This window comes from Fukomys damarensis, unplaced genomic scaffold (assembly GCF_012274545.1).
Source record: "Fukomys damarensis isolate Sample0158 unplaced genomic scaffold, DMR_v1.0_HiC HiC_scaffold_32, whole genome shotgun sequence".
Classification (NCBI taxonomy): Eukaryota; Metazoa; Chordata; class Mammalia; order Rodentia; family Bathyergidae; genus Fukomys; species Fukomys damarensis.
The window spans coordinates 47,376,852-47,402,403 of record NW_022900944.1 but is presented as its reverse complement, the minus strand read 5'-3'; the positions used below and the strand labels follow the sequence as shown (position 1 = coordinate 47,402,403).

Sequence of the window (25,552 nt, the reverse complement as noted above, 5' to 3'; positions counted from 1 at the left end):
TTATACAGAGAAAAGGCTCCTTTGGGCTAGGCAGACTCTCGGCTCTGGGCCTCCAGTGGGTGCTGGGCAGTGGTGAGGGTCCTGCTTGTGAATAGACCGCTCATCCCCAGGAGGGAAGACATAGGAAGAGGATAGCCAGTCCCACTGTCCCCTGAGACCTGCCCCCAGGACCCCAGGCTGTCCCTGGGCTCCTCCTTGAGTCCCAGCAGCTCCAGTCCCCTGAGCATCTGAGTCGCCAGCCTGTCTGGTTTTCCAGCGCTTTAGGCTCTGAAGCATCCTCTCCCTAAACAGACTTTTAGCTTTCTGAGAATAAGGATTGTATCTTCAAGTCTTCAAAGCCTCCAGAAAGATGGTTCTTAAAAAGAACATAAAGATGGGGCTGGGGATTTAACTCAGTGGCACCGCACCTGCCTCAGAAGTGCAAGGTCCTGAGTTTGATCCCCGGTACCGAGAGAGAGAGAGGGCGGGTCGGGGGAGAAGGGTATAAAGATATACGCTCATTATGAAGGAAGACCAGAAGAGGGAAAGGCTGCAGGAAGAAATCCCAGGTCTTCTTCAGCGCGGCACTCAGAGCTCGGGACGCACTCTCAGCACCGCCATGTCCACGAGTGGTAACAAGCACCTGACCCCGTTTCCCAGTGGGTGGGGCGCATGCTGGGCCTCGTCCCACCTGCAGACCCCCGACCCTCGAGCCCCAAGTCGTGTGGGACCCCCGCCTGGGCTTCGGGGAGAGGCAGTCCCAGCAGGCCCATTGTCGGCTCCTCAGGGATGAATGTGACATGCCCCTCTCACGCCAGCCCCTGTGCCAGTCCCTCCGTCCACCTCCCACTGCCTCGTGCTCACTGAGTGTTCTCAGGTGAGCAGGACAGGCATCCGTCTTCGAAGTAGAAAAGGTCAGTGCCAAAGTTCAGCCCCAGGGTGAATGGCATTGATAGGAGGAGACAGCAAGTTCCAGGTGTGTGGGGAGCGGGGAGCTCAGCGATTGTCCCTAGCAGGACTCCCCAGGCTGTTAGCCCCTCTCTGGGGCTCAGACTCACATGCACATTGGCTTGGGAGAAGCCTGCGGCAAGGCCTTAGACTCAGTGCTACCCCAGCTTCTTTGGCCTCAGAGCCTTTTAGGCACACAGGGCCTGGCAGCGTCTGGTAGAGCCCATGTCTGTGTTGCCAGCTTCCGGGCTCGTTTCTGAGCAGGACCCTGCCTGGCATGGTTTGCAGATGTTGGAGCCGAGAGGTATAATGAGGTAGATCCTGGGCATGGGGGGCAAGGAAGGAGGCCTCGTCTGGCCTCACTGTGAGTCTGGGCCTCTGGAGCCTCCCCGGGCTGCACCCACCTGCCCCAAGCTGGTCAGACCCCGACCTGGCCCCTTGTCTCAGACGCAACCCTGTGAGATGAGTGGGTGCTGGGTGCAGGTGGGCAGGGTGAGGCGGGAGGCTGGGGACTCAGAGAGGGGCCCTGCTCACACCCAGAGCGGCCTCCGCAGAGAGGGAACAAAGGTGGGCTCCACCCACTTCCTCGCTGGGCCTTGTGGAACACCCTTGTTTTTGGAAGTGGCAGGGGGCTGTGGCTTCCCCGAGGCCATGTCAGAGGCTGGGTGATGGACGGCCATCCAGGGCCCCTGGCCTCTCCACCAGTGCCCAAGTAAACATGGGTCTGATGACCTCGGGACGTGCCGTGGGAAGGAAGCCCAGAGATTGTTCCTGTGCAGAGTTCCTCACTTGGACAGTGGGGAAACTGAGGCTGGGTATGGGAGAGGGATGGCCTGTGGCCGAGGCAGGCCTGGGACTGGGCTGGACCTGGACTCCAGGTCCCCTCCCCACGCCATGGCACTGAGCTCGTGCTTTTGTCCTTCCCGGTGCTGGCAGCGAACGGCAGGGACTACAGGAGGGCAGGGACCCACAGTGACCCTTTCTTAAAGAGTATTACCTCGTGCAATTTTCTTTATTACTGCTTGTCTAGTTACTTAAAACAAAAGCTAGCCTTTGAAAATGTTTCATTATGGACTTTTTCAAGTATGCACAAAGTTCTGAGCGCCACCCCCTGAGGCAGGGTTATTTTAAGTAAATTCGGGCTACTCTCTACCTTTCATCCCTATTTCCATATGTATCCCTAAAAGATAAGGATTGCACTTTCTCTGATTAAACATTTTAGGGTGAGAATTGTAGCTTTACATCCCATTGTAAGAATTACCTCTACGCTGACCATGTTTAGGATCACCCAGTAGCCACGTGATCACGTTTCCCTGACTGGGCCCTGATCATTCTAATCATAGTCTGTTTGCCTGATTAGCTTTTTAATGAATTAACAAATTGCCCCAGTTGAGTGCCAGCAAGAGTTAAGCGTTTTTTCATGGCCTGAGATGTACTTTATGTACAGTGCAATTCACCCCCTCAAAGTGTGACGTTCAATGACTATTTACTAGCTTTTAATTAAAATTGTAATGTGGAAATTTAAACTGTACCAACTGTAGAATATTAAAATGAAAGCTCTGTTCTCATCCCCATGACCTCCTGCAGGCCTGGGTTTTTATTAGACAAGTTGGACAATAATAACACATGATATATAGATTTCACATATATGACATTAGCAAAAAGGAAAAGGTTACCCTAAATACCATACTTAGAAATAACTTCAAATTTAATGTTTTCTTCCTTCCACAAGGGTCTTTTTGAACAAAATTTAGAATACCTTCTATTTCTTCTATGCTGGGCTGAAAATTGCTGGAGTGTTTTTTCTCCACTCGCTCCTGAACAGGGTCGGAGTAGCAGCCAGGGGTCTTTGGGGCATCCCTGGGGTCCTAACCACAGTTTCGGTGGAGAGAATTGAAGAGATTGTGTAGCTGTGTGGAAAAAATCATGCATCTTTATTTTCTCTAAACTCAAGCTGAAAGTTAGCATTTCCTGCCTTGATGGACATAGGCACCGAGCCAGTGACATTAGCAGTCTGTCACCTTGTCACCAGGGGGAGGGATGCATTTTCCCAGCACGAAACACAGCCGTTGTGTCTGTTTTCTCGAAATAGAATTTAAGCTCAGGGATTCTTTGAGTCAAGGAAGTTGCTAGACTCTGTGAGAGCCATGTTCCCACAAAAGCTCATAGCTGACTATATCACAGTTTAAAATGTTTTGATAACTGTTTCAAGGTAATTGGGATCTTTATTGCAATCCTGAACATTTTATGCATGTAAAGACATTCCGAGACAGGCCCCCTGGCTTCGCAAGACTTCCAAAAGGGCCCAGGGCCCCAGAAGGTTAAGAATCTTTGAATTAGAAAGAAATGCTCCCCCACAACTCAACGATGATTTATTTTGTATTTTTAAAAACCCAGGCCCCTTTGCAGAGCTTGGTTGCCTGCCTCCTGCCCGCGCCAGCCTTGTTTTTCCGGCGCCAGGGTCCCGGGGCGCAAGGCCACGGGTGGAGGACCGCGGGCTGTCTGCTGGGAGGGAGCGGGCAGGGCTGTTTTCCATGGCCACCTGCCCTCATCTGAGATGAGTACACAGCTGGTTTTCACAGTGCTGCGCCAGCCTCCCGGGGCTTCGGGAGAAAGTCCATCTCTCCGTCCACATGTGTTGCCCGGAGCGCTGGTGGTGGGAGGAGCTCCGCCTGCCTCTGCTGCAGGCTGGGAGGGCTGGAAGCTGTGCCTGCTTCGCATCCCCAGGGCAGGCGTTCTGGTCAAGCACAGGAACAAGACGGCCTGGGCCTGGGCCTCGGAAGTGCCTGCAGGAGACCTGCGCAGCACAGCCGGGCCCTGTTTTTCTGGGTCCTGGGGAAACACCTGTCACAGAGCTGCTGCCTGTGACTGTTCTGTGCTGCTGCCACCCTCGCCATGCGGTACCTCCGCCACCTTGTTTACTGATGACGCCCGGCCCAGGATGGGCACTGTGACACTGGGCAATGCAGGACTGGTCTGCAGGAGGGAGGGACCCTCCTTTGATGCGGGGCAGGCCAGTGTGATGGGCTACAGAGCAGCAGCCCTCCCTGGGCACCAGTGTGGGCTCCTGGGTGAGGTTCTCTAGCTGTGGAACCTGGGCAACAGTGCAACCCTCTGTGCCTCAGTTTCTCCACCTGTTAAGTGGGTCATCAGATTCAGGGGAACTTGCAGGGATCTTTAGGGTTGCAACCCATGTGACGGCTACCATACTTAAACTGTGTTGTGTTTTTGTTTGTTTTTTAAGACAGGGTTCTCTCTCTGTAGTTCAGGCTGGTCTCAAACTCAATGATCTTCCTGCCTCAGCCTCCTGAGTGCTGGGACTACAGGCATGCTCACCAGCCAGCTATTTAAACTGTGCTGTTTAGTGGAGACTCTGAGTGGGGTGCTTAGACACAGAGACCTTCAGGAGGCCGAGCTCATCTGTTCATTTGCCAAATATGAGCTCCAGCAGCAGGCTGGGCTCTTGGGATGCAGTGGTGAACCGAGCAGACAGGGTGCCAGCCCTCACAGGGTGTCCGCACTGTGTGCTGTGCTTACCTGGGCGTGGTGGGATGAGATGCTGTCCTCTGTGGCCCTGGGAGGGAGGTGGGGTCTCAGCTCGAGGGCTCTTAGTTTGTCCAGCGCCACCACCTGCCTGGAACTCAGAGGCTGCAGCGAGGTGCGCTGCCCTGGCCTGGGTCATCACAGCCCCGAGCCGCCGGCCTCTGTGGTTGGCGTTTGTGTCCCTCCACTTCACACACTCGGGGAGGCAGGGGAGCTGTGTGTCCTCACCAGCGGGGCACAGCTGGCCTGCTCGGCCCTCCAGAGGATGCGGCCTTCAAAGCGCCATCTTGAAAGTAGAGATGGAGCCTCGTCTTGAATGGCCCAGACTGGGACAGGGGAAGTGACTTCTGCTCTCTGTGGTCACCCAGCTCCTGCTGCTGCTGCTGCTTCATAGCAGCCGCGACAGGCTAAGGCACAGTGCGGGCTAACGACCTTCCACAGGGCTGAAGTTTCCCGCCTGACAGCGTCCCTCGACCTTGCACAGGCAGACCAGGAAGCACCCCGAATTCCCCACCTGTCAGAGGGGTGTGCTCCTGTGGGGCCCACACTGTCACAGAGGTTTGCAGCAGGGTCCAGAGGGTCCAAGATAAAGTCGTCCAGAATTTCAAACTGGTGACAGAGGCGTTAACCTAGCACAGGCTGGCTGAGGGCCATGTCCTGTGGGACCGCCCAGGGTGTCCTGGGGCCTCACTTTGATGTTGATTGTGCTTTTTTATTATTTTATTTCACTTTTTATTGTTCTTGGCTCAAGATAGTCCAAGTGGATTGTGGGATGTACAACAGCAAAGGCTGTGCCTGGGCAGGTGGGAGCGGACCCCTTTCCTGGGCAGCATTTTGTTTTAAGGGAGAGAGTGCTCAGGTGACCCTGAGGGTGGGGCACTGGGTCTGGCCCAGCACAGGGGTCCTGGCCTCTGCCGCAGTGTGAGGCCCCTTCGAGGCTCCACACAGCTGTGTCTTTGCCCTCAATTTCCACCGAGGCTTCCAGAGGCCCTTTTGATGGGAAGAGATGGGTCCTGGAGACGCCAGTGTTTTGTCACCAGCCCAAGGTGGAAAACCATCAGCTGACAGGATGCATCCAGTCTCCAAGTGTGGTCCAGAGGAGGCGGGACGTGGGCTGTGGGGAGCGCTGGTCCAGAGGCCACCTTGAGCTGAGTCTGTGCCCAGAGGGTGGACATTGTGACTGCACACACGGGAAGGCGTCAAGATGGGGAAGCGTGGAGGGAGGCAGGTGAGGCAGACAGCTTGTTTCAGGTGCAGACCCACAGGAGGCGGAGCAGACGCCGGGGCCTGCAGGTGAAGTGTGGGGGGCCTTGGGCACAGCAAGGCGGAGCCAGCACCATGCCTCTCCAGTGCTTGGGCAACGTCTGGGAAGCTGGAAAGGCGGTCCGGCCAAATGGCCCAGTTTTGGGAGATTTGGGTTCTTTTGATGTCCAGCCTCTTGCTTTGGTCTTTTTAAACTCTTCCTTTTTGGCTTTGCTTTCCCGGGTCCTGACATACCCTTCTCCACCTCTCCTCTCTCCGGTCCTCTTTTCCCAGGAGTCTGTCCTCCTCCACGGGAGGGCGTCCTGCCCAGGGCTGTGTCTGCTCCTGTGGCCCTTCAGGTCAGTGGCTCTGTCTACGCGAGGCCCGCAGCTCCGCGTGTCTGCCCTGCCATTCCACACTGTGCCGGTCACAGAGGCGCTGCCGATTGGTGACTGTGGTGTGTGGACCCAGGATGTTCTGGAACAGCCCCGAGAGCAAGCCCTCCTGCCACAGAGTCTCCTCCTGAGGGCACAGAAGACTGTGTTCCCGTTGCAGAGTCAGGGAGGAGCCGGTGTTGGCAAGGGCCAGGGCAAGTTCAAGCTTGGTTCCGGGGAGGTTCTTGGGTCGGGACCGCTGGGGACACATGCATCACTGCTCTGGCCCTCAGTTTCCTTCTTGTGCTGGGATAAGCAGAGCCGGCCCGAGGGCTGCGGTGAGGATCGCTGTGTACGCATGTGCAGTTGCAGAGTGGGGTCCCACCGCTCACAGGGGCCCTCTTGCCCTGCACTCCCAGAGCCTGGTACCGGTGGGGCAGATGCAGGGAGGCAGGAGCTGTGCCTTGGCATTTGGCAGCGGAGAGGAGGAAGCGCCTGTCTGCACACTCGATGCCCACCCGGGACTGGTTGTGAACCATGGCTGTGGCTTGGACAGTTCAGACAACGGCCCTGAGTGTCCGGCTGCGGACCAGGGTGGGGCGGTTCCTGGTGACCATGGCAAGGGCTTGGGCAGTGGGGCAGCAGCCCAGAGAGGTCCCAGCGCAGCTCCTCACTGGCTGTCCAGGGGCTGTGTTCGAGGACTAGGACACCAGCTGTCCAGGTCAGGACGTGGGAAGCCAGTGCGGGCGGCCCCAAGGCCCCCTAAGGAGCTGGCACCCTGGCCTCTGCCATTGCCTGGCCCACATGGCCCAGCCGCTGTCCCCGACCATCCTGACCCAGGGACAGTGGCCAGTGTCTCAGAGTAGGCTGCTCTGCAGGTGCGGGATCTGCTCGTCCACCAGGACCTGTGAGGTGACCCTTTTGGAAACGGGCTCTGTAGACCCCCCACAGCCAAGATGGGGTGGCAGGGGGGCGGGGCTCTCCCCAGTTCCCGAGCAGGTGCCGGCCACGCCTCTCCTCACCACAGCAGCAGGGCACTTGCTCCGTTTCCTACTGGGCTTTGGGCTTGGACAGGCCCAGGTTTGGATTCTGAGGCAGCTGCCAGCCCCAGCCTTCCTTCCTGTGGAGCGGGGCCATGGGATCATAGCAGATGCAGGTCCTCCGGATGTAAGGAGCCCAGCCCAGTGCCAGACACACACGGATGCTGCGTAACTCGGACAGCAGCGGTGACGCTCCTTGGGGACCACGTGTGGGGTGCGTGGCTGCCTGGGTGGGCTGGGTGGGCTTCCCCGGAAACCCCGTGGAGGTCGCTGCCTGGGAACAGCTCAAGCCAGAAGGCTCCTCTTGGAGCTCAGGGAGGGCGTGGCCGGCAGGGATGGGAGCTGGGCTGGGAATGTTTTCCTTCCTCCTCCACTGAGACATTTTCTTGCCGATCAGGGCGCTGGGAAGGTGGCTGGGGACAATGGAACGCGTTGTCCTGGCTCCCTGCTGCCGGCCGCGTGGCCCAGCCTGCCCAGTGTGTAATTCTTGAGACAGGCAAAGCGCTGCGGGGAGTGGATACAGCACCCTGCTGTGGGAATGAGAAACAGATTTTGGGAGGGGCCGCACACCGTGGGCAAGGCTGCCCAGTGGTCTGGACTCAGCCGCGCAGAGCCGAGGCTGTGGCAACCGGGTGGTGTGGGGCCGGACGTGCCCGAGGGCGGTTTGCACCCAGAGCTGTGCGTCTGTGGGAGGCTGTGGTCTGCTGTGGCAAGGGGCGGAGATGCGGCTGGGCCCCGTTCCCGCTCCGATGGCCCCTCTGGTGATGGTGGCCTCAGCGCCCTCAGTCTGGTCTCTGCTGCTCTTTTAGCAGGGACAAAGGAGGCCAAAGGGCTGGGGTGAGCCGCTGAAGCAGACAGCTCAGGGGAGCCCGTGGAGGCCTGCGTCGGGTGTGCTTGGGGGTCCTAGCCCAGGTCTAAATGGCACAGCCAGGCACCTCAGGGCAGCAGGGCTCCCCGGTGACCTCTGGGGCATGGCCTCCAAGCCTCTGGAGATCAGGCCCTTCTTAAGCCGCCCCACACCCAGAGTGAGAGAGGTGACCGGGCCTTTTCCCAGCAGAAGCTGGGCGAGGTGGTGCACGCCTGTAATCCTAGCACTGGGGAGGGTGGGACAGGAGGAACCACCTAGGAGGGAGGGCAAGGCCAGCCTGAAATACACAGTGAGACCCTGACTCAGAAAACCAAAACAAAACGAGAAAACAAAACACCAGTCAGTGCTATCTGTTCAGTGACGGCTTCTAGAAGTCCCCGGGCCTCAGTGTCTCCATCTGTGGACTGGGTGGGCTCAGCTCCTGACACCTGCCGGCTCTATGTCCCTCTGGGCTTTGCTGTTGCCAGGCTCAGCACCCCAGGTGGCTGTTTTGAACAGAGATGGAGGGAGGGAGGTGGGGGGCAGAGAGAGGAAGGAGAGAGTGAGGGAGGCGAGGCCGAAGGAGACAGCTGTCTCCCGAGAGCAGGGACGGCCAGTGAGCTGGACTGGGCAGCCCAGGCCCGCACACCCCAGACACACGAGTCAGCGTGTGTGGCCACGTCTTCACAGCCTTGGAGCATGCTCTGCCCTCTCCGGTGGGGCACTGGCCCGGTCTTCCCCTCCACCCGGTGTCCCTTGGTGTGACCAGATGTCAGGCAGCCTTTCCCGCTCTTCTCGCCGTGGGAGTCGTGTTCCTCTCCCCGTCCTCGCCGGCTGGTCTCTGTGTCTTGGCAGTGACTCGCACGCGGCAGAGGCCAGTGCAGGGGTGCCCATGGGACAGGGCAGCCTCGGCGGGCGGGCGGAGTGTCCTCCTCGGCCCGGAGAGCCTGCTCCCCATCACACCGACACTGTTCTTCCCTTCAGGGTCTGTGCCTCACGCCCCAGCTGGCCCCGGCCTCCGCCTCTCCCCGGCTTTGCTGCGCCAGTCCCGCGTGGCTCCGAGATGAGTCCTTCCAGCACCTCTGCGTGATGACTCTGGCCATTTCCTTGGAGCACTGGCCAGAGCAGATGATGATCCCTGAGGCCCGAGTGTCATCAGCCCCGGAGGCTGGGAGCCATGTGCTTTCCATTCTGAGGTCTGCGTCACCCTGGCCAGCACCGGGTAGGGGCTTTATCAAGGCCCGCTGTCTTCCGGGGGAGCCAGGGAGGAACAGGCCTGGCTGTCCCGGGTCAGGGTCACGAGCAGTGTTGCTGGGGAGGAGCCCTGGGGACAGTGGGGTGACGGGACAGGGACCTCCAGCTCTGTGGGCTGCAGTGTGACCTTGAGCTAACCTTTGTGGGCTCAGGCTGGTTCTTCTTGGACAAGCCAGGCCTGTGTGCAGGATGAGCCCAGATGTCTCTCATCCTGGGACGGTGGTCTTAGTGCCCAACCTGGCCAGTGACACTGCAGATGTCACTCGGGGAAGGTCCTGGAGGTGGGCAGACATCCCAGACCACCTGGATGGGCCCAGTGTCACCTCAGGGTCCTTCAGGGGTGGGGAAGGGGGGCACAGAGGGCTGGGGTGATGTGACCGCCACGGGTGGCCTGGAGAAGCCGGGCAAGATCCCTGTTCCCAGGAGGCGCAAGCCTGCCACCCTCGGACTGCCCCGGAGACCCGCTGTGGGCTCTTGGCCTCCACAGTGAATTGGGAGGTGGTGTGTGTGTTGTCCGAGGCCACTAGGCTTGTGATAATTTTCTGAGGTTGCTGTGTGCCCTGGATCCTGCTCTGCACGGCTGTTCTAAGACCCCTCGTGTGCACGGGCCTTGTCACCATGTGTGTGGCAGTGGTGTGCAGGGCGTAGGTGGGGCTGTGCGGTTCTGGGTGGGATGGAGGCCAGCCTCACACTGCGCATCCGTCCTGCCGTCTCCTCCGGGTGGAGAGGCTCGGCAGGGAGTGTGGGCTGCAGCGGCTGGGTCACGTGGTGGCAGCTCACCGGGTGCCTTCCCGGGCCATGTGCCCTGGCAGGCTGTTCTGCGTAGTGCGTCAGCATGGCACCGTCTGGAGGACACCTTCAGTCCTGCGGAGACGTGGAGTCGGCGGAGGGGACCTGCCAGGTCGGGACCACGGGCAGGATGAAGCACAGGCTCCGACCCTTGAGGCCCAGACCAGAAAGGGACCAAGGAGCTGAGCCAGGAGCACTGCACGCTCTGGCCTCCCAGGGAGAACTCAGGCTTTGCCAAGGCCCGAGGGCTGCTTGGTGCGTGTGCCACTCACAGGAGACCAGGTGGCCCGTGGTCCCGGACTGAAAGGGCCAGGGAGGAGCCGGGCGCCAGCCTGAGCGGGCCTCAGCATCCTGCGCTCAGAGGCTGCAGTGGGTTCTACCCACACAAGGACGCCAGGGGCCCTGGCCCTGCCTCCTCCTGCTGGGCGGCTTCTCCAGGAACTCAGGTCAGCACGGTGTCTGGCCTGGAGGGAGGGAGGCTCCCAGCCCTTCCCTGGCCCAGGCCCGCGTCCACGACCTCCCAGCGCCTTTCTTGGTCCTTCCAAGGGTCTCGCAGCAGGATCTGCCGCTTGGCCTGGCCTTGACCGAGAGCTGGGCTGGGTCCCCTGCCGGAACGTGGGACTTCATGGAAAAACTGAGCCCACGAGCACACGCAGAGGAAATTCCAGGGTGCGTTCCTGACAGACTTGTCTTGGAAGGCAGCTGGTTACTTTGGCCCCGGCCCAGCGCGCTCGCTCCCCTTTCTGCGTTGCCCTTCCACCCCCAACTTTACTTTTTCCCTCAAAAGAAAAAAAAATACCCTAAGCCGCGAGAAGCCCGAAGGTGTGACCAAGTCCAGCAGAAGGGAAAATGGCGGAACTCGGGGCCCAGAGCTCGGCTGCTCAGGTCAGAGGGAGACAGACGCCCCAGCGCAGGCCGCACGGGCCCTCTGAGTGCTCAGGGTGACGCCGCACCGCCTGTTCCTCCCTGACCCACGCCCAGGCCCAGCCGAGCTCTCCGCCTCGGGCAGCCCCTGGGAACCCTGTGCCCGGCCGCTGCAATGTGCGGTTGAAGGCCGCGGTGTCTTTCAGCCCCTTGTCCTCTGGCGGGAGGGGAGGCCCCAGGCCTGCAGTTGTGGGACTTTTCCTCAGCCGTCTCTGAGCAGCGTCTGAGCTCTGAGCTCGCCGAGTTGAAGCGCAGTGCTCACTGAAGCAGGCTCTTCTCCTCCAGCCCGGCGGTCCCCACTGCCTCAGCCTCGTCCTGCCCCTAGGGTTCCCCCGGCCCCTCCAGGGTTGCTGTGGCCGGAGCGTCTCTTCTGCCTGCTCTTGGCCTCGGTGTTCTCTCCACGGTTGGCTAATCTTGCTGAGCCAAATCCTATACCGTGTCCTTCTGCATTTTGGGGACAGTGATGGAAATTGCTGCAGACAGGCTCTGTGGCGTCTGCGTGCCCACCGCCTTCCCGCCCGGCACACACAGTGGACAGGCAGAACGGCCGCGCCGTGAGCCACACACCTGTCTGCCTCGTCTCAGAGCAGCTACGAGAGCTCCTGTCCGTCCAGTCCCCATGGCAGTGGCATTGCCAGGACCCGGACGCTGGCCATCCTGGGGACGGTGTAGCCTCAGTATTTGTATTTCCCTAGTGGAGAACGGCCAGCCCCTCCCTGCGCTCACCGGCCTCCTACATCTCTCTTTGTGACTTGAGTCTTCTAGGCTTTGCCTCTTTTCTAATCAAACAGTTCTTTCTCTTACTGCTCCGCAGAACCCTGCTTCGGCTGTGGGTCCAGGTGTAGGTGTTGCCCATGCCTGTCCTGTGTGCGGTTTACTGCTTTATTTTTTAAATTGTATCTTTTGAGGACAGACGTTTTGACTGTGATCAGGCCCAACTTATCCATATTTTCCTTCTTGCTTAGCGTTTCTTTGTGTCCTCTCTAAGACGCCTTTGTTAATTTTTAAGGCCCAGAATGCTTCCACGTCTCTCCCTAGGGTGAGTTAATGGCGTCACCCTTCCCGCCACCGTGCTCTCAAGTGCTCAGCGCCCTGACTTCTGAGAGGAGAGCCTGTCTGGGGAGCTCTGCAGGAGGGGTGGGGTTTGTGGAGCTGGGCAGCGGGCGAGATTCCTACTTCCACGGGAAGCAAGGCCCCTGGGGTGCAGATAGCTTTGCAGGGAGATTCTGCTTGGTTTTCAGATGTGAACGTGAAAAGTAGTTCACTTTCACTAGAAAAGTGTGTCTTTGAGCTGCTGGAGCTTTTAGATGCCATGTCCCTGTTTATAAGATCAACAGGGGGCAGATGAAAGGAAAGAATGAATTTTAATGTGATCATTTGCCGGGGCGTTCTTTGTATTTCATTGCTATGTATAAAGAAAAGGGAAACTTGGAGCCAATACCTTAGGAAAACAGTCTCAGTGTTTGGGTGGCAGCCTCCCAAAGATCGTTCCAAAACCACTCTGCCTAGGAAGAACAGTTTGCCATGTAAGAACCCCACACTGTAATCACAGAGCTCAAGATGGCTGAGACATGAGCAGCTACGGAAATACCTGTGTTTCCTTTTGGGCGACCACCTCCTCCCCTTTAAAAGAGAAGAAAACACAGAAGAAATTCTGTAGGAAGCCCAGAGGAAGTCCATTCCCTTCTTTCCCCGTCCTCTCCTCCTCTTCTTCCCTGCTCACCCCCACTCAGCTGCCTCTCTGGCTATGGGTCCCAGTTTCTCGTCTTTGAGGTGGGGGCCCAGGAAGGACGAGGTGGTGGATGGTCAGGGCCCGGGGCCAGAGTGAGCCATGGAGTGCTGCTCAAGGCGCACCACTGTCATTGCCATTGGTGGGACTAGAAGTGTCCCATTGGAGACGGTGTGAATTGCTTTTTTGAGCGCTTTTCCAAATTACAGTGTATCTGTTTGGTTTTTTTTGAACGAATCATTCCCTTGTCTGAATGCTTTCTTCTCTGATCCTCTTTCCATCCGCAGAGAGGAGCCTGACTCCTGCTGTGCCTGTTTACAGCACCCTAGCAGTCTTTCCAAGAAACGTGAGTCCCAAAGACAGGAAAGGTGGTGTGTCACGGCCAGGCAGGCACAGATAAGGCTGCTGCCCTCTCCTCAGCCCTTCTGTGTGAAGGCTACGAGGACAGTGGGGATGTGTCTCCCCCGAGTATACAGTGTAACATCTGTTTATGGGTGCGGTTGGTGATTTTTTGAGGGACTCACAGTCATTCTTGGAGGGTGGAGGAAGAAGGTGCCAAAACACATTGTGATTTACAGAGGAAATCTCACAACCAGACCTTTTGGTGTGGAAAGTCTTCTAACCTTCTAGAATGTTCCCAAGATAGATGAGCTCGGAGTTCTGGGTTCACTGCTCTCCTGGGGCTCCCGGGGCTGCTTGGACAGGGGCAGGACAAAAGTCAGGCCGCTCTCTGTGCCTGGGCCCCTTGCCACTCTCCCCTTTGTCCCAGCGCTGTGGTGCCTGACCCCTGTTGACCCCGGCGTGACCCCTGTTGACTTTCTGCTCATGTGACCAGGATCAGCCTGGCCAACTGGAGTCACTGGCAGCAGCATGGTGACATGGCTCGCAGACATGGGGGCCCTTTCCCTTTCCTCATGGGAAAGAGAAAGATGGGTCTCAGTGGCTTCGCCACAGCCTGGTGTCCCCAGTCCTGGAGCGAGAGTGGCCTCAGGTGTGTGGCCTGAGGAGCCAGGAGGGACAGGATCTGATGTGGTCCTGGCGAGCAGTCACTCCACGCGGCGTTTCTGCATCAGCAGAGCTCCGAAGCCAAGCGGGGAGCATTCCGAGCCCATCGGGAGTTGCAGGAGGCTGGCAAGGCAAACCGATCCAGGCCATAGGGACAGCGCCGGGACTCTGGCTGTCCAGTCTGCACCAGGCTGTTTCCTGGACTGGAAAGCAGGGGTCACAGCTCCAGCTGGAAGGGTTGCTGGGGAAACCGAATGGGGGGGCACGTGGAAAGTTCCCCGCTCTGTGGGGGTGAACAAGGACCCGGGGTCCAGCCAGCCTGACTGACTGTGCTGCTAATAAAGCGCGTAATGGCAGTGGTGTTGACTGACACCCACGGCTGGTGCTTCCTGTTTCCCTTACCTCTCACTGCCCACACAGCAGATCCTAGCGTGGATGCAAGGCCTGTGCCACCCTGTGTGGCCCTGCAGCCTCCAGGGCCCGGCCAGGCTGCACATGTGGGCAAGGCAGGGACACGGGACAGTTGTCCTGGGCTGTCTGTTTCTTCAACCCACCCTGCTTCTCCTGGGCCACCTCCTGCTGCAAAAGCTCTGCACAGGTGCTTGGCCGACCTTGCAGTGGCCGTGGGTGGGCAAAGTGCTGTCACTGTCACCGTGGTTGTCCCCTAAGGCATGCAAACCCATGGTTCCGTGGTCTCCCTGTGCTTTTAGGTGAGCACGGGAAGGAGGGGAGCCAGAGCGTGAGCTCTTTTGTTGCGGTACTGGGCATTGAAGCCAGGGCCTTCACACTGAGATGCATCCCCAGCCCTTTCTGTGCAGTTTATTAATTATGTGTTTAATTGATTTTTGAGACATGGTCTAACTATGTCACTGAGCTGCCCAGGCTGAGCTCAGACTTGCAGTTTTGCCTCAGCCTCCCAGAGCGCTGTATTCCAGGTGGGCACCACCTCGCTGGCTGTTATGGTTTGGGTCCTGATGGCCCCCAAAGCCTCGCGTGGTCACAGGCTGGATCTGGAGCGTGTGACGCTGGTTCACGATGCAGTGCCAGGCTCAGGGGCGCCAGGGTTAAGGGTGTGAGTGCTGCCCGCCCGAAGGAGCCTGAGTCAGACGAAAGGGGCGGGGAGACGCTGTTAACGCTCTTGTTGCCTTTGCTGCCTTGTGTGCGCCATCCTGTTCCTGCTCTGCCTTGGAGTTGGCTGATTTTGGACTGAAACTCCTATGAATTGTAAGCGAAATAAACCTCTTCCCCTCTAACTTTGGGTGTCGGATATTTTGTCTCAGCAATGAGAGAGGAAAGTAACGGACACACTGGGCTTGAGCTGTTTTGATATCTGAATCCCACTTTCTTTCTTCCGACCCTTGGGGTCCTAGGATGACCCAGAGAGATCTGGCATTAACGGCAGCCACGACCAGCCCTGTGGGGCCCTGTGTACCCCACAGAGGAAGGTGTCAGAGCCTTGGTCACTAAGTCTGTCATCCAGAGCAAGTGAGCGAGGCACAGAGCGAACTCTGTGTCTGGGCCACAGGTCCAGGGACAGAACAGGGTAGCCCCGTGCTGATGTCGTCCCTGCGCTGGGCCTGGTTGCTACGCCTGCACCTGGCCTGTGCCCAGGAGGCCCTGCAGCCCCTGTGCGGGTCTGGCTGGTGGGAGCAGGAGGAGGAACCGTGGTGGGACAGGAAATCGGGCTCTTTTCTCTGGTTCTGTGCCTGTCCCTCCTCCTCCTGCAGTCCAGTGGTGACAGCCCTGGGGTCTGCACTGCCCCTCGCTGGCGCCCTTCCCTTCACCCACACCCCTCGGATGGGCCCTCTGTTACTCTCTCCTTGGGCTGCCCTCTTTTAATCTGTACCATCTGATCCCTGCTGGGCCTCTGTTGCACCGCCGTCTGATTCAGCAGCCTCTATATTTAATATTTATCGAAAAGGCAAAAAGCCTGGAATCCTAGTGATAAAAGTGGTAGGTGATACCCACAGCTGAGCTACTTCAAGGATGAAATTAAAAGTATCAGATGAAAATGAGACTAAATGGGCTTGGGCAGGACGGGGGCTGTTTCTGTCTGGATAGGCACCAAGCACTGAAGGCTGTTTCTGTGATTGCCAAAGAGCTTGGATTGCATTTTAATTAATTTGCCTTGAAATTAACATGCTCCGCTTTTGCCTGAGCCAGGCCCAAGCTTTCCGGCATATCCTATTGCAAGGAAATGCTTCCATAAATCAGGGTGGATGTGGCGTTGGAGGCCGGGCAGAGAGGGAAAGCTTTCTGTAGAGGGTTTAAGATTCTCTCCTGCACACAACCTTGAAAATATATTTGCAAGAGGCCTGTTCCCAACTGGCCTCCATTGAGAAAGTCCTCTGAGGACATTCTCTGAGCGACGTGTCCCCCCAGGTTCTCTGCACGGGCTGAGTGGTGGGTACAGGCCACGCGGGCACGGCAGACCTGGCTTCTGGCCCAAAAGCCTGGCCTCTGCCTGGCTGTGTGTCCTTGAGCCTCAGTGTCCTTGGGGAGGCAGTGCAAGCCATGCCTTCCATAGCCCTCCTGTCAGCCACCCTGTCTTCTGCTGAACATCTGGATTGGGACCTCAGCACTGTACTTGCTGCCTGAGAAGAGTTGGAATAGATCCGGTCTGTCTGCAAAACGGGCCTTCCTGTGAAAACACCCAGAAGTCTACTTTACAGAGTAGCTGAAGGGATGTTTTGCAGAAGAGCGCATTCATCTGGGGCTATTGTCAGAGTGTGCAAGACAATAGAGTTAATACAGGACGCATAATTTATAGGGTTATTTTATAATAGTCACCCGAAAAGTCAAATGCAGAGGAGCACAAGAGACCTGTCCACACACCAGAGACCTGAAAAATCCAGCCCAGGGCCTGGATCCCACGGCAGTGTCCACACAAGCCACATGGAGGATCTGTACCGGGAAGGCCCAAGGCCAGTGGTGGACGCTAGAAAGTGCATCGGCAGTGAAGGGTCTGTGCCACCAGGCTGAGGGGTCTGCGCTGGAGCCAGGAAGCGGCGCTCACAGCGGAGACCAGAGCTCCCCTGAGGAGGACAGCGGCCATCCTGGGCCACGGCGAGGACTGAGCTCCTCTGAGGACAGCCGAGTTGGCATCAGGAAAACCAGCTGCGCAAGCTCCTCCAGGACGATCAACAGCCCACGATCTCCCCTCCAGTCTCTTGTGCCGTTGGTGACAATCCTGGGGGGGGGGTCTTCCATTCCCAGAGCCGCGCTGACTCGGTCCAGCGGGGTGCTCCAAGTGACCAGTAGTTAACCCTCTGCAGCGGCCTCAGTTCTGACCTGTCTCTCATGAGCTCACCCCTCTTGTGCCCCTGGCCTGGATGGAGGGACAGGGAAAGGGCTGGCAGGGAGGAGCCTGCAATGTCAGGCCCAGGGCATGGCAGCCAGAGTCAGGGAGTTTTTCTGTTGGCCTCGTGTGTGTATTCAGCATTCACTGAGCAGGGGCTGATGTGCTATGTATTGCACCAGCACACGGAGTGATGGATGAAGTAGACAGAGTCTCTGCCTGCGGGGGAAGACAGGCATCATCATGGTGACGCCAGTAGCCAGAGGATCACAATTCTCCTCAGGCTAAAAAGAAAACAAATGAGAAGGAAGGGGAGACTCCTGGCTTAGGCGGCAGTGGTCAAGACAGGAAGCCACGTTTTGGCTGCCATCGTGTGAATTAAGGTGAAGGCCCGCGTGGGCTGTCCTGGGACAGGAATTTAGTTCTCATGCACGAAACTCTTGATTGTGGGCCGCTTTTCTCCAGGGTGTGATGCAGGACAGGCCTCTTTCCAGTCTCATTCCATGGAACCAATTCTACCTTATATACTAGCAATGAGCAACCGGAAAAGGGAAATTAAGATAGTGTCAGAAAGAATAAAATACTTAAGAGTAGAGTGAAAAAAAGTGCAAAATATATTCTGAAACTATAACATGTTGCAGAAAGACATTAGGACCTAAAAAACGTAAAAATGGGTTGGAAGGCAGTATTGCTATGATACAGCTTTTAAATCGGCCTACAAATTCAAGGCAATTGCCACTAAAATCCCAGCTGGCTGTTTGGTAGAAATCAATTAAGATGATTCTAAACTTTGTGTGGAAATGCAAGACACTCAGAGTAACCAAAATAATCTTGGATGTGATTAAGTCAGAGGACCCACAACTCCCCGATGACACCACTTACAACAGACCCACGGCGGCTAGGGCTGTGTGGTCCTGGTGTGCAGGCGGGGAGCGCGTCCAGTACACGCCACGGATCCCGCTTGGTGGAGCGCACTTGTGGGAACTCATTCTTGACAAGGGAGTAAGAATAGTCTTCTCAACAGGTGATGCCAGGACAACGACCGGATCCCCACCTGCCGAGGAGCAAAGCTGGACCCCTGCTTTACACCATATGCAAAAGTTAACTCAAATGGATTGAAGACCTATGGCCGAGAAACAAACCTTTAAAGTTATTAGAAAAAATACAGCTGAAACTCTTTGCATCCTTGAATTTGGTATTGTACTTACAATGTGATGTAAACAACACAGAACAAAGCTGATAAGTCATTCTTAATCAAAATTTTAAAATAATTGTGCTTCAAAGGACGCAATCGAGGACTGGTGAGAATGCATAGAATGGAAGAGGGTACCGAGGATCTAGCATGCAGAATGTATGAAGATATATTTGCCAAATAGGTAAAGATACATACAAAGACAAAATCACGACAAGCCAATTAAATCATGGGCAAAGGACTCAAAAGGTCCTTTTTTCAAAGCAGGCACAAAAAAAGGGCCAATAGAATGCTACATGAAAAGTGATTACAGAGGTGCAAAGGGAACCCACCAGGAGCCGTGGCGCCACAATGGCCAGTGCGGCAGACCAGTTTAGGATGCTGCCAACAGAGGGCAGCCTCGCAAGCTTGGGGCTGCAGGAAGAGGCCACAGGCACCGTGGGAAAGCTTGGCCACTGCTCAGTGGCTCAGACACAGAGCAACACGTGACCCAGAGTTCCGCTCCAAGGCGTATGCCCAAGAGAACTAAAAATACCCACACTAGCCTGGTGCAGTGTTCTTTGAAGCACTGTTCGTAACACAGAAGAAGCGGTAACAGCCAGTGTCCATCAGCTGGCCAGTGGCTATGTGAAACTTTAGACATCCACAGGAAGGAGCATTCCTCCACAGTAAAAATGGTCAGCTACCAATACATGCTACGACACGGATGTGTCTCGGGAATGTTGTCCTATGTGGATGCAGCCAGACGTAGCCACCGGTAAGGTTTTACTTATACAAATGTCCAGATCTCCAGAGAAGGAAGTGGATGGTGGCTGCCTGGGGTGGGCTGGGGAGAAAACAGGGTGCAACTGTCGAGGGCATGGGGTTCCTTTCCACAGGGATGGAGTGTTCTGGGATTAGATGGTCGTGGTGGTTGTATGACTCTGTGACTATAATAAATCAACTGAATTGCATACTTTAAAAGGGCAAATGTTATGGTTTCTAAAAAAGAAAAAGTGGGTAAAAGATTTGAATAGATCTTTGCCAGAGAGAATAAGTAAGCACAGGAAGACATACTCAAAATTCATGGCTGCTAGAGAAATGCAAATTAAGACTATGAGATGATGAGATGAGATGAGATGCAGCCATATGTTTGTCAGATTAGCTAAAGACAAAAGGAGACGAAACTGGCAAGGAACTGAGACCCTGTACACTGCCGACGGGCACTGAGATGGCTGTCTCGTTACTTTCCCACCACTGGGAACTGTACCTGACACCCACAGCTGAAAAGAGGAGGGGCTTAGATCGGCCCATGTTTTAAGTCCATGGTTGGCTGCTCCCAAGGCAGGAAGAGCATGGTGGGAGGGCCTGGGGGGAGCACAGCTGCTCACCTCGTGGTGGACAGGAAGCAGAGGGGAGAACAGGAGCCAGGCAAGAAGCTGTGCCCTTCCAGGTCACACCCCGGTGGCCCATCTCTTCCAGCCAGGCCCCACATCCCAACAGCAAAAATCCTGCGCTCCAAACCCATCACCTTCCAAGAATTTCACCAGTGAGCCCAGGGTGCACTTGGGGGACATCTAGATATAAACCCCAACCCCAAAAGATTTGTGCATATCCCTTCACATAAAATGCATTCAGTCCATCTCTTAAGAGTTGCCAATGTCCTAACAGTTCCAGGATTGCTGAAAAGTCCAAGTCCAAAGTCTCCTTGGAGCTTAAGGCAAACTGAGCGGTGAGGCCTGTAAAAATAAAAAAGAAAGTTAAACACTGCTGACATCCAATGGGGCAGGGTAAACATTTCCTGTTCGAAAAGGGAGGAATAGGCGCTAGAAAGAAATTGGACCAAACCAAGACCAGATCTCAGTGTGACAAACATTAAATCCTGTAGCTCTGTGTCCAGCCCTTGGGCAAGTGGTGACGTGGGCTCTGGAAGTCTTGGGTGTCCCCCTCTAACGACATTGCCATTGCTTTTCCTGAGGTGGCTCTGCTCCCTCCTTACAGCTTTCCTCATTGGTCCCTGTTTCTGGCTTCTACAAACTTCTGGGGTCTCCACTGTACTTTTGGCTTCACATAACTTCACACACTGCCCTCCCAGGGCTTACTGCCTGGCCTCCCAGGCCTTCTTCTGAAGTCTGGGCGAAGTCTTCCTGACCTGTAACTCTTTACTTTTATTTTGGTACCGGGGATCAAACTCAGGATCTTGTACTTGCGAGGCAGTCAGTGGAACCACTGAGCTGAATCCCCGGCCCTATGACCCATAACTCTTGCTTTCTGCATGCACCTAAAACCAGTACAAGTGGGTGATCTGCCACCAGGTTGAGCAGCAGCCAGGGCCTCTCGTTCCAAAGGCTGTGGCATCTTTGCGGGGCTGGCAGACTTTCCAAGGGGGCACAGAGGGAAGGAATTCTTTCTCTAGTAGGAGAAAGGCCGCTAGGGACAGGTACCCTTGCCCTGCAAGGCACTGACTAAAGGAAACAGGAAGTGGATTTCAAGCCTGTGCACTTGCTAATTTGCATCATACTCAAAGCCAAAAGGAAGAGAGAAGAAAAAAAAAGCCTTATTTGCCAGTGTGCTTGCTTCATTATTTTCATTTGAGTTGAATTCCAAGGCCAAACATGGTTCTTAAATGACCGGGCGCTGCCACAGCACGTCTCCTTCCATTAGCGCTCATAATCAAAAGTTGGCGGGCCCACGTTTGACTTTGTCAACAGGTCTTGTTTTTAAGGTTTTCCAGTAATTGTGCCTAAATTTTCGTTCCTTTTCATACCAGTCATCTCCCCACCGGAGGAACTGGCTTTGGTTGTAACCGCCACGTTGACCAGTGCCACGTTGACCAGTGCCACGTTTGTCTCCCCAGGATTTGTGGGATGAACGAATGAATCACCATGACATTTCAGTCTAATGGATTTTCGTGTTTGTTTTGTCGGTTGTGGAACAGAATGTTGTGAATCAGAGGGCCCCAGGGACAGATGGACTTGACCACACTTGGTGCAGTGTGAGTGTGTTTCTGGCCTGGAGTGTGGATCTCGCAGAATGGTCCTGAGGCCCCAGGACCCATTGCACTCCAGTCCTGACTGCGCAGGGCTGGGAGCCAGCTTTCCAGCCCGCCAGCTGCAGCCTCTGGCTTGAAGGGCGCATTTGCGTTGGAGGCCCGTGTTTCACTTGGGGAATCACTTGAGCTCTTGAGACCCATGTCCTTATCTACACACTAGACGGTGGTGGGGGGGAGGTGGGGCCGCAGTCGCTGACCTCATCATGCCGTGGGGACCACATCTGAGTTTGTTCACCTGTGCTTCCTGTCTCCCATAGGCCAAAACCAAGGGCCGATCTAGCTGCACTCACCTGTACCTGTCTGTACCCACTCGTGCCCACCCTTACCTGGGTGGGGTCTCTTGGCAAACTACAGAGGCTGCCTCATTTCCCATGCTGTGGGGTCCACTTGTTTTCTGAGCACTGAGCCACCAAAGATGAAAAACAACCAAATTCCAGGTCTCAGCTGCACTGAGCAGGAGTAACAGGGTGAATGAAAAGGGAAATCAAGTCAGCTTGCCCCCAGCTGGAGCACACGCGGTCTGTGGACATCCAGTGTGTTTGCTTTTGCAGCCGCTGGGAGGAGACTTCTACCACGCCTCTGCGGCGAGAGGTGGACTACACCAGCACACCCTCCACTCGGAGGGAGAGGGGGTTTGGAGTTGATGGAGTCTAAGAAACAATGCAGGAGGTTTGGCATGAACCTGGGCTGACCCAGCATGCACAGAGCCCTGGCTTCAGTCCCCGGCGCCCCCCATGCACACAGAAACACTTGCGCCTGGGCCGGGGTGGGGTGTCCTCGGGCCGTCACCGGGCAGTGTGTCAGTACTGTGCCTGGCTGTCTGGGGAGACAGGGAGAGAGCTTGAGAGCTCTGTGACGCGGGGAGCCCCTCCTCAGCGACAGCGGTGCTCGGCCTGGGGTCTCACGAGACCGTGGCAGCTGCTGCTTTTCACTGCATTTGTTTTTATACTTCCTACCTCTTTTAGGAGCAAGGATAGTGTGGCTCATTGACGGCCGGCCATGGCGTTTCTTCTTCATCAGTGACACAAGAAATGACTGTGCTAGGGGTTAGGTCAAGTGGATGATACCAAAAATCACTGAGGGCTGCTACGTCCATGGTGAGTGCCCTGGGGCCGGCCATGTGCAAATGGTGATGGGCTCCTGTCATCTGGATCTGCTGCTCCTTCAGCTGGTCCAGCGCCGTATGGCCAGCAGGGCCAAGGTCAGAACTGCCACTGAAAGTGACCTCTCTTGGGAGTAAGGGCGGAATTTTAGCACCGGGTCACCTCCCACAGGAGGCCAGGTCACCGTGAGGGTGGAGGGCTACGCTTTGGCTGGGACTTCCACAGGACTCCCCAGGCACACAGAGGGGCTAGTTCGAAACTGCTTGTGAGTCTTCACACTCTCGCTGGGTCCCAGTGAGAAACCCAGGGTGGGAGGGCAGACACCGGTCCTAGAAATCCGCTGCGCCTGGAGAAGAATAGGGAACAGTTCTGTGTCGGGGCAGGAAGAATCATGAGCCCAGACCTTGGAGATTCCCTGCTGCTAGGGCCAGGTAATTCCGTAGAGAAATCCCACCTTTGAGGCACAGGAGCTTAGTCCTTGCCTAAGATGGAGGTGAACTGGCACCACGGAGACCCCGTGCCCACCCCACGCACCAGGCTGGTGAGGACTTCCGTGGGAAGAGAGCGTGGAGAGAGGCCTTTCTGCAGCACAGGCTGGCAGGAGAAGCCAGAGTTCGGAGTGTGGCAGCTCAGAGCAGAGTGAGAGGAGACATACCCATCGTCAGACATCAGTTCTGCCTCTACTGTCCTAAGCATAAGGTCCGGCTTTCACCTGGAAATAAGGTACAGAAAGGCAGGAGAGCGCATCGGCAGACAGACTTCAACACCACCAGACTTAGCTATAACCCAGACTTTGGAGTTGTCAGGTGAATTAAAAATGATTCCTGCATTAAATCCTTTATTGGAAAAGATGGGAAATGTGCATTGACTGATAGGGAATAGGAAACTGTATTAAAGAATCAAATAGAAATGCTGGACAAAATGTAAGAGGCGGCAGAGTTGCGGAGTGCCTCTGTCAGATGCCACACAGCCATGAAGATAATCGGTGTACGGAGAACAGGTCTGGTTCTCTAACGGACATACCAAGAGCACGTAAGAGGCTGGGCACAGCTCCTGAGAGCTGAGGGGCAATGTTACAGCATCTAGCACATGCGTGAGTGCACTTCAGGAAGGATGCAAATGCGAGAGCTAGAGGTGCTGCAGACAGAGATACTGGAGATAGAGATGCTGGAGGCAGATGATAGAACAGCGGGGAGGCAGATAAACGAGGGCAGGAAAGATAGTTCCTGAGATAACGCCCAAAACGTCGAAAATAGTGACATAAAAATCTGAGCAGCCCAGGGGATACTAAGGAGAGTAAACCACAATATTTTGTAACCCATGTACAAAACATTGAAACTTGAAAACTGAAGGTAAACAAAATCTTAAAGGCAGCCAGAGATGAAGGACACGTTAATACAGAAGGAGAGATAAGAACTCCAACAGACTTCCCAGAAACTGCAGGCTCAGAGACAATGCAGTGGGCTCTTCAAAGTGCTGAAAGAAAAGGCAAAAACCAAACCAAGAATTTTATTCCCGGTGAAAATAAACTTTAAAAAATGAAGAAGTAGGTTTGTTTTTTCAGACAAGCAAAAACGAGAGATTTTTATAATCAGCAGGCTTGCCCTACAAAACTCTTGGAGGAGTTTTGTCAGGCAGAAGCCAGTCGGAATCGGATCTACATAAAGAACCGAAAGGAGCTGAATGTGGTAAAAACACAGAGAAATGCAAGGTTTATTTCTTATGTTTTCTTGCTCTGAAAACATGGCAGTGTAAAGCAAAGCTAGTGACACTCTAGCACGTGTGTTTGTGCCATGTGTAACATGACAAGGGCAAGGACCGTGTGGGGGAAAAGCTGGGGACGCAGTGTAAGATTCTTGTGCTGTGTGTGAATCCACATGGATTGCTCCACAGTGGACCCAGGTCAGATGAAGATGTACATTGCAAATCCTGCTGAGGGGACGACTAGATTTTTACACAGGTGTGTAAACACGACCGATTTTCCCACAGTAAGAGAAACAAATGTCCCTCGACTCGCACCTGATCCTCCAGTCCGGCACCCAGCCAAACCTCAGGCGTTGCCTGCTGTTGGCTGCCTCCGCAGCCCGTTACCGTCTGGTTTTCTGCCTCTGGTGTCCCACCAGCTTCTGCCAAGTCGCCAGTGACCTGATGTCACTGTATCCAACCAGTCGTCTCGGGCGCTAACTGCAGAACCCTCACAGCCTTTGCTTGTGGCCCCCATCATGTCATGCTGAGCAGCAGGAGGTTCCCCCACCCCGGGCCTGTGCCCCAGGGGACAGAGTTCTCTGAGGGCAGGGTGGCCCGGTCCTGCTCCTCGGCCAGCGCCCGGGAACGCAGAGCATCTCAGCCGACAGCACACACGGTGAGGAGCCCTGGAGACAGGGCCTGGCTGGGAGGTGCTGACCCAGATGTGGTGGGACTGGACCCCTGGCTGCGGGCTGCTCAGGGCCTTGGCTGGCGTGGAGCAGGAGAAGGGCGGAGGAAGCAGCACCTGCTGAAACCAGCGGAGCACAGAACATCTCATTAAGGTTGGCTGAAGTGTTTCTGCGACGTTCATATCCTGGGGAGGGAAAATTTGGTTTGGGAAACACTGACTTCTAGATAGTTAATCGCTTCCCCTCTGTATCTGCGAGCACCCTTTATTCCCACTCACCCCCGGGTGCATGTGTGTGCCGGTGCCTGTCAACCTTTCTGCCAACAATGTCAGCATATTCACTGTGGTGCTGCTGGTGCCCACTGGCCATGCTGTCTCTTACAGGCATCGGGACACAGTATGAGCAGTGCCTGAGCTCAGTAGCTGTGGCGCACCACGTGGCACCAGCTCATTGGCTCCTGCGCTGTGCTGTGCTGTGTGTCATTGTTTTACAGCATGCAGGTAGAGGTTTGCCATGGTTGCATCAAGAGACTGCATCAGGCAATTACACGACCCATCCCTGCCAGGCTTGCTGGAGGGGGCATGAGCCATAAGGCTCCCATGATGCCAAGGACAGCCAGGGGTGTGGCTCTTATATTTCCGTGAGCAAGTGACAGGTGGCCATGTGCACTTAGGACCTGCACATACCTGTGCATTCGTGTGCAGTGTGTCCGTGAGCCTGTTTCCTCCTGCAAGTGGAAGGGCAAAAGCTGTGCTCAGGTCGGGGCAGATGGACCAGGCGGCAGGGGCAGTCCAGGGGCCATGAGGTGCAGGTGTGATGGGGCTCTTGTCAGGCCGCCTCAGCTTGGGCCCCACAAGCCAGCCTGTTGCTTTGGCCTCC

The 25,552-nt window shown here is 55.8% G+C and overlaps 1 protein-coding gene across 1 annotated transcript in view; it reads left to right on the top strand.

Annotated features, from left to right (window-relative positions):
• Positions 1–25,552, top strand: part of LOC104864579 — a 131,451-nt gene that overhangs the window by 94,278 nt on the left and 11,621 nt on the right. Inside the window, exon 5 of the mRNA XM_019207947.2 lies at positions 8,958–9,195. Within this exon, the coding sequence (XP_019063492.1) occupies positions 8,958–9,195 (238 nt within the window). The remainder of the gene's footprint in view (positions 1–8,957; positions 9,196–25,552) is intronic.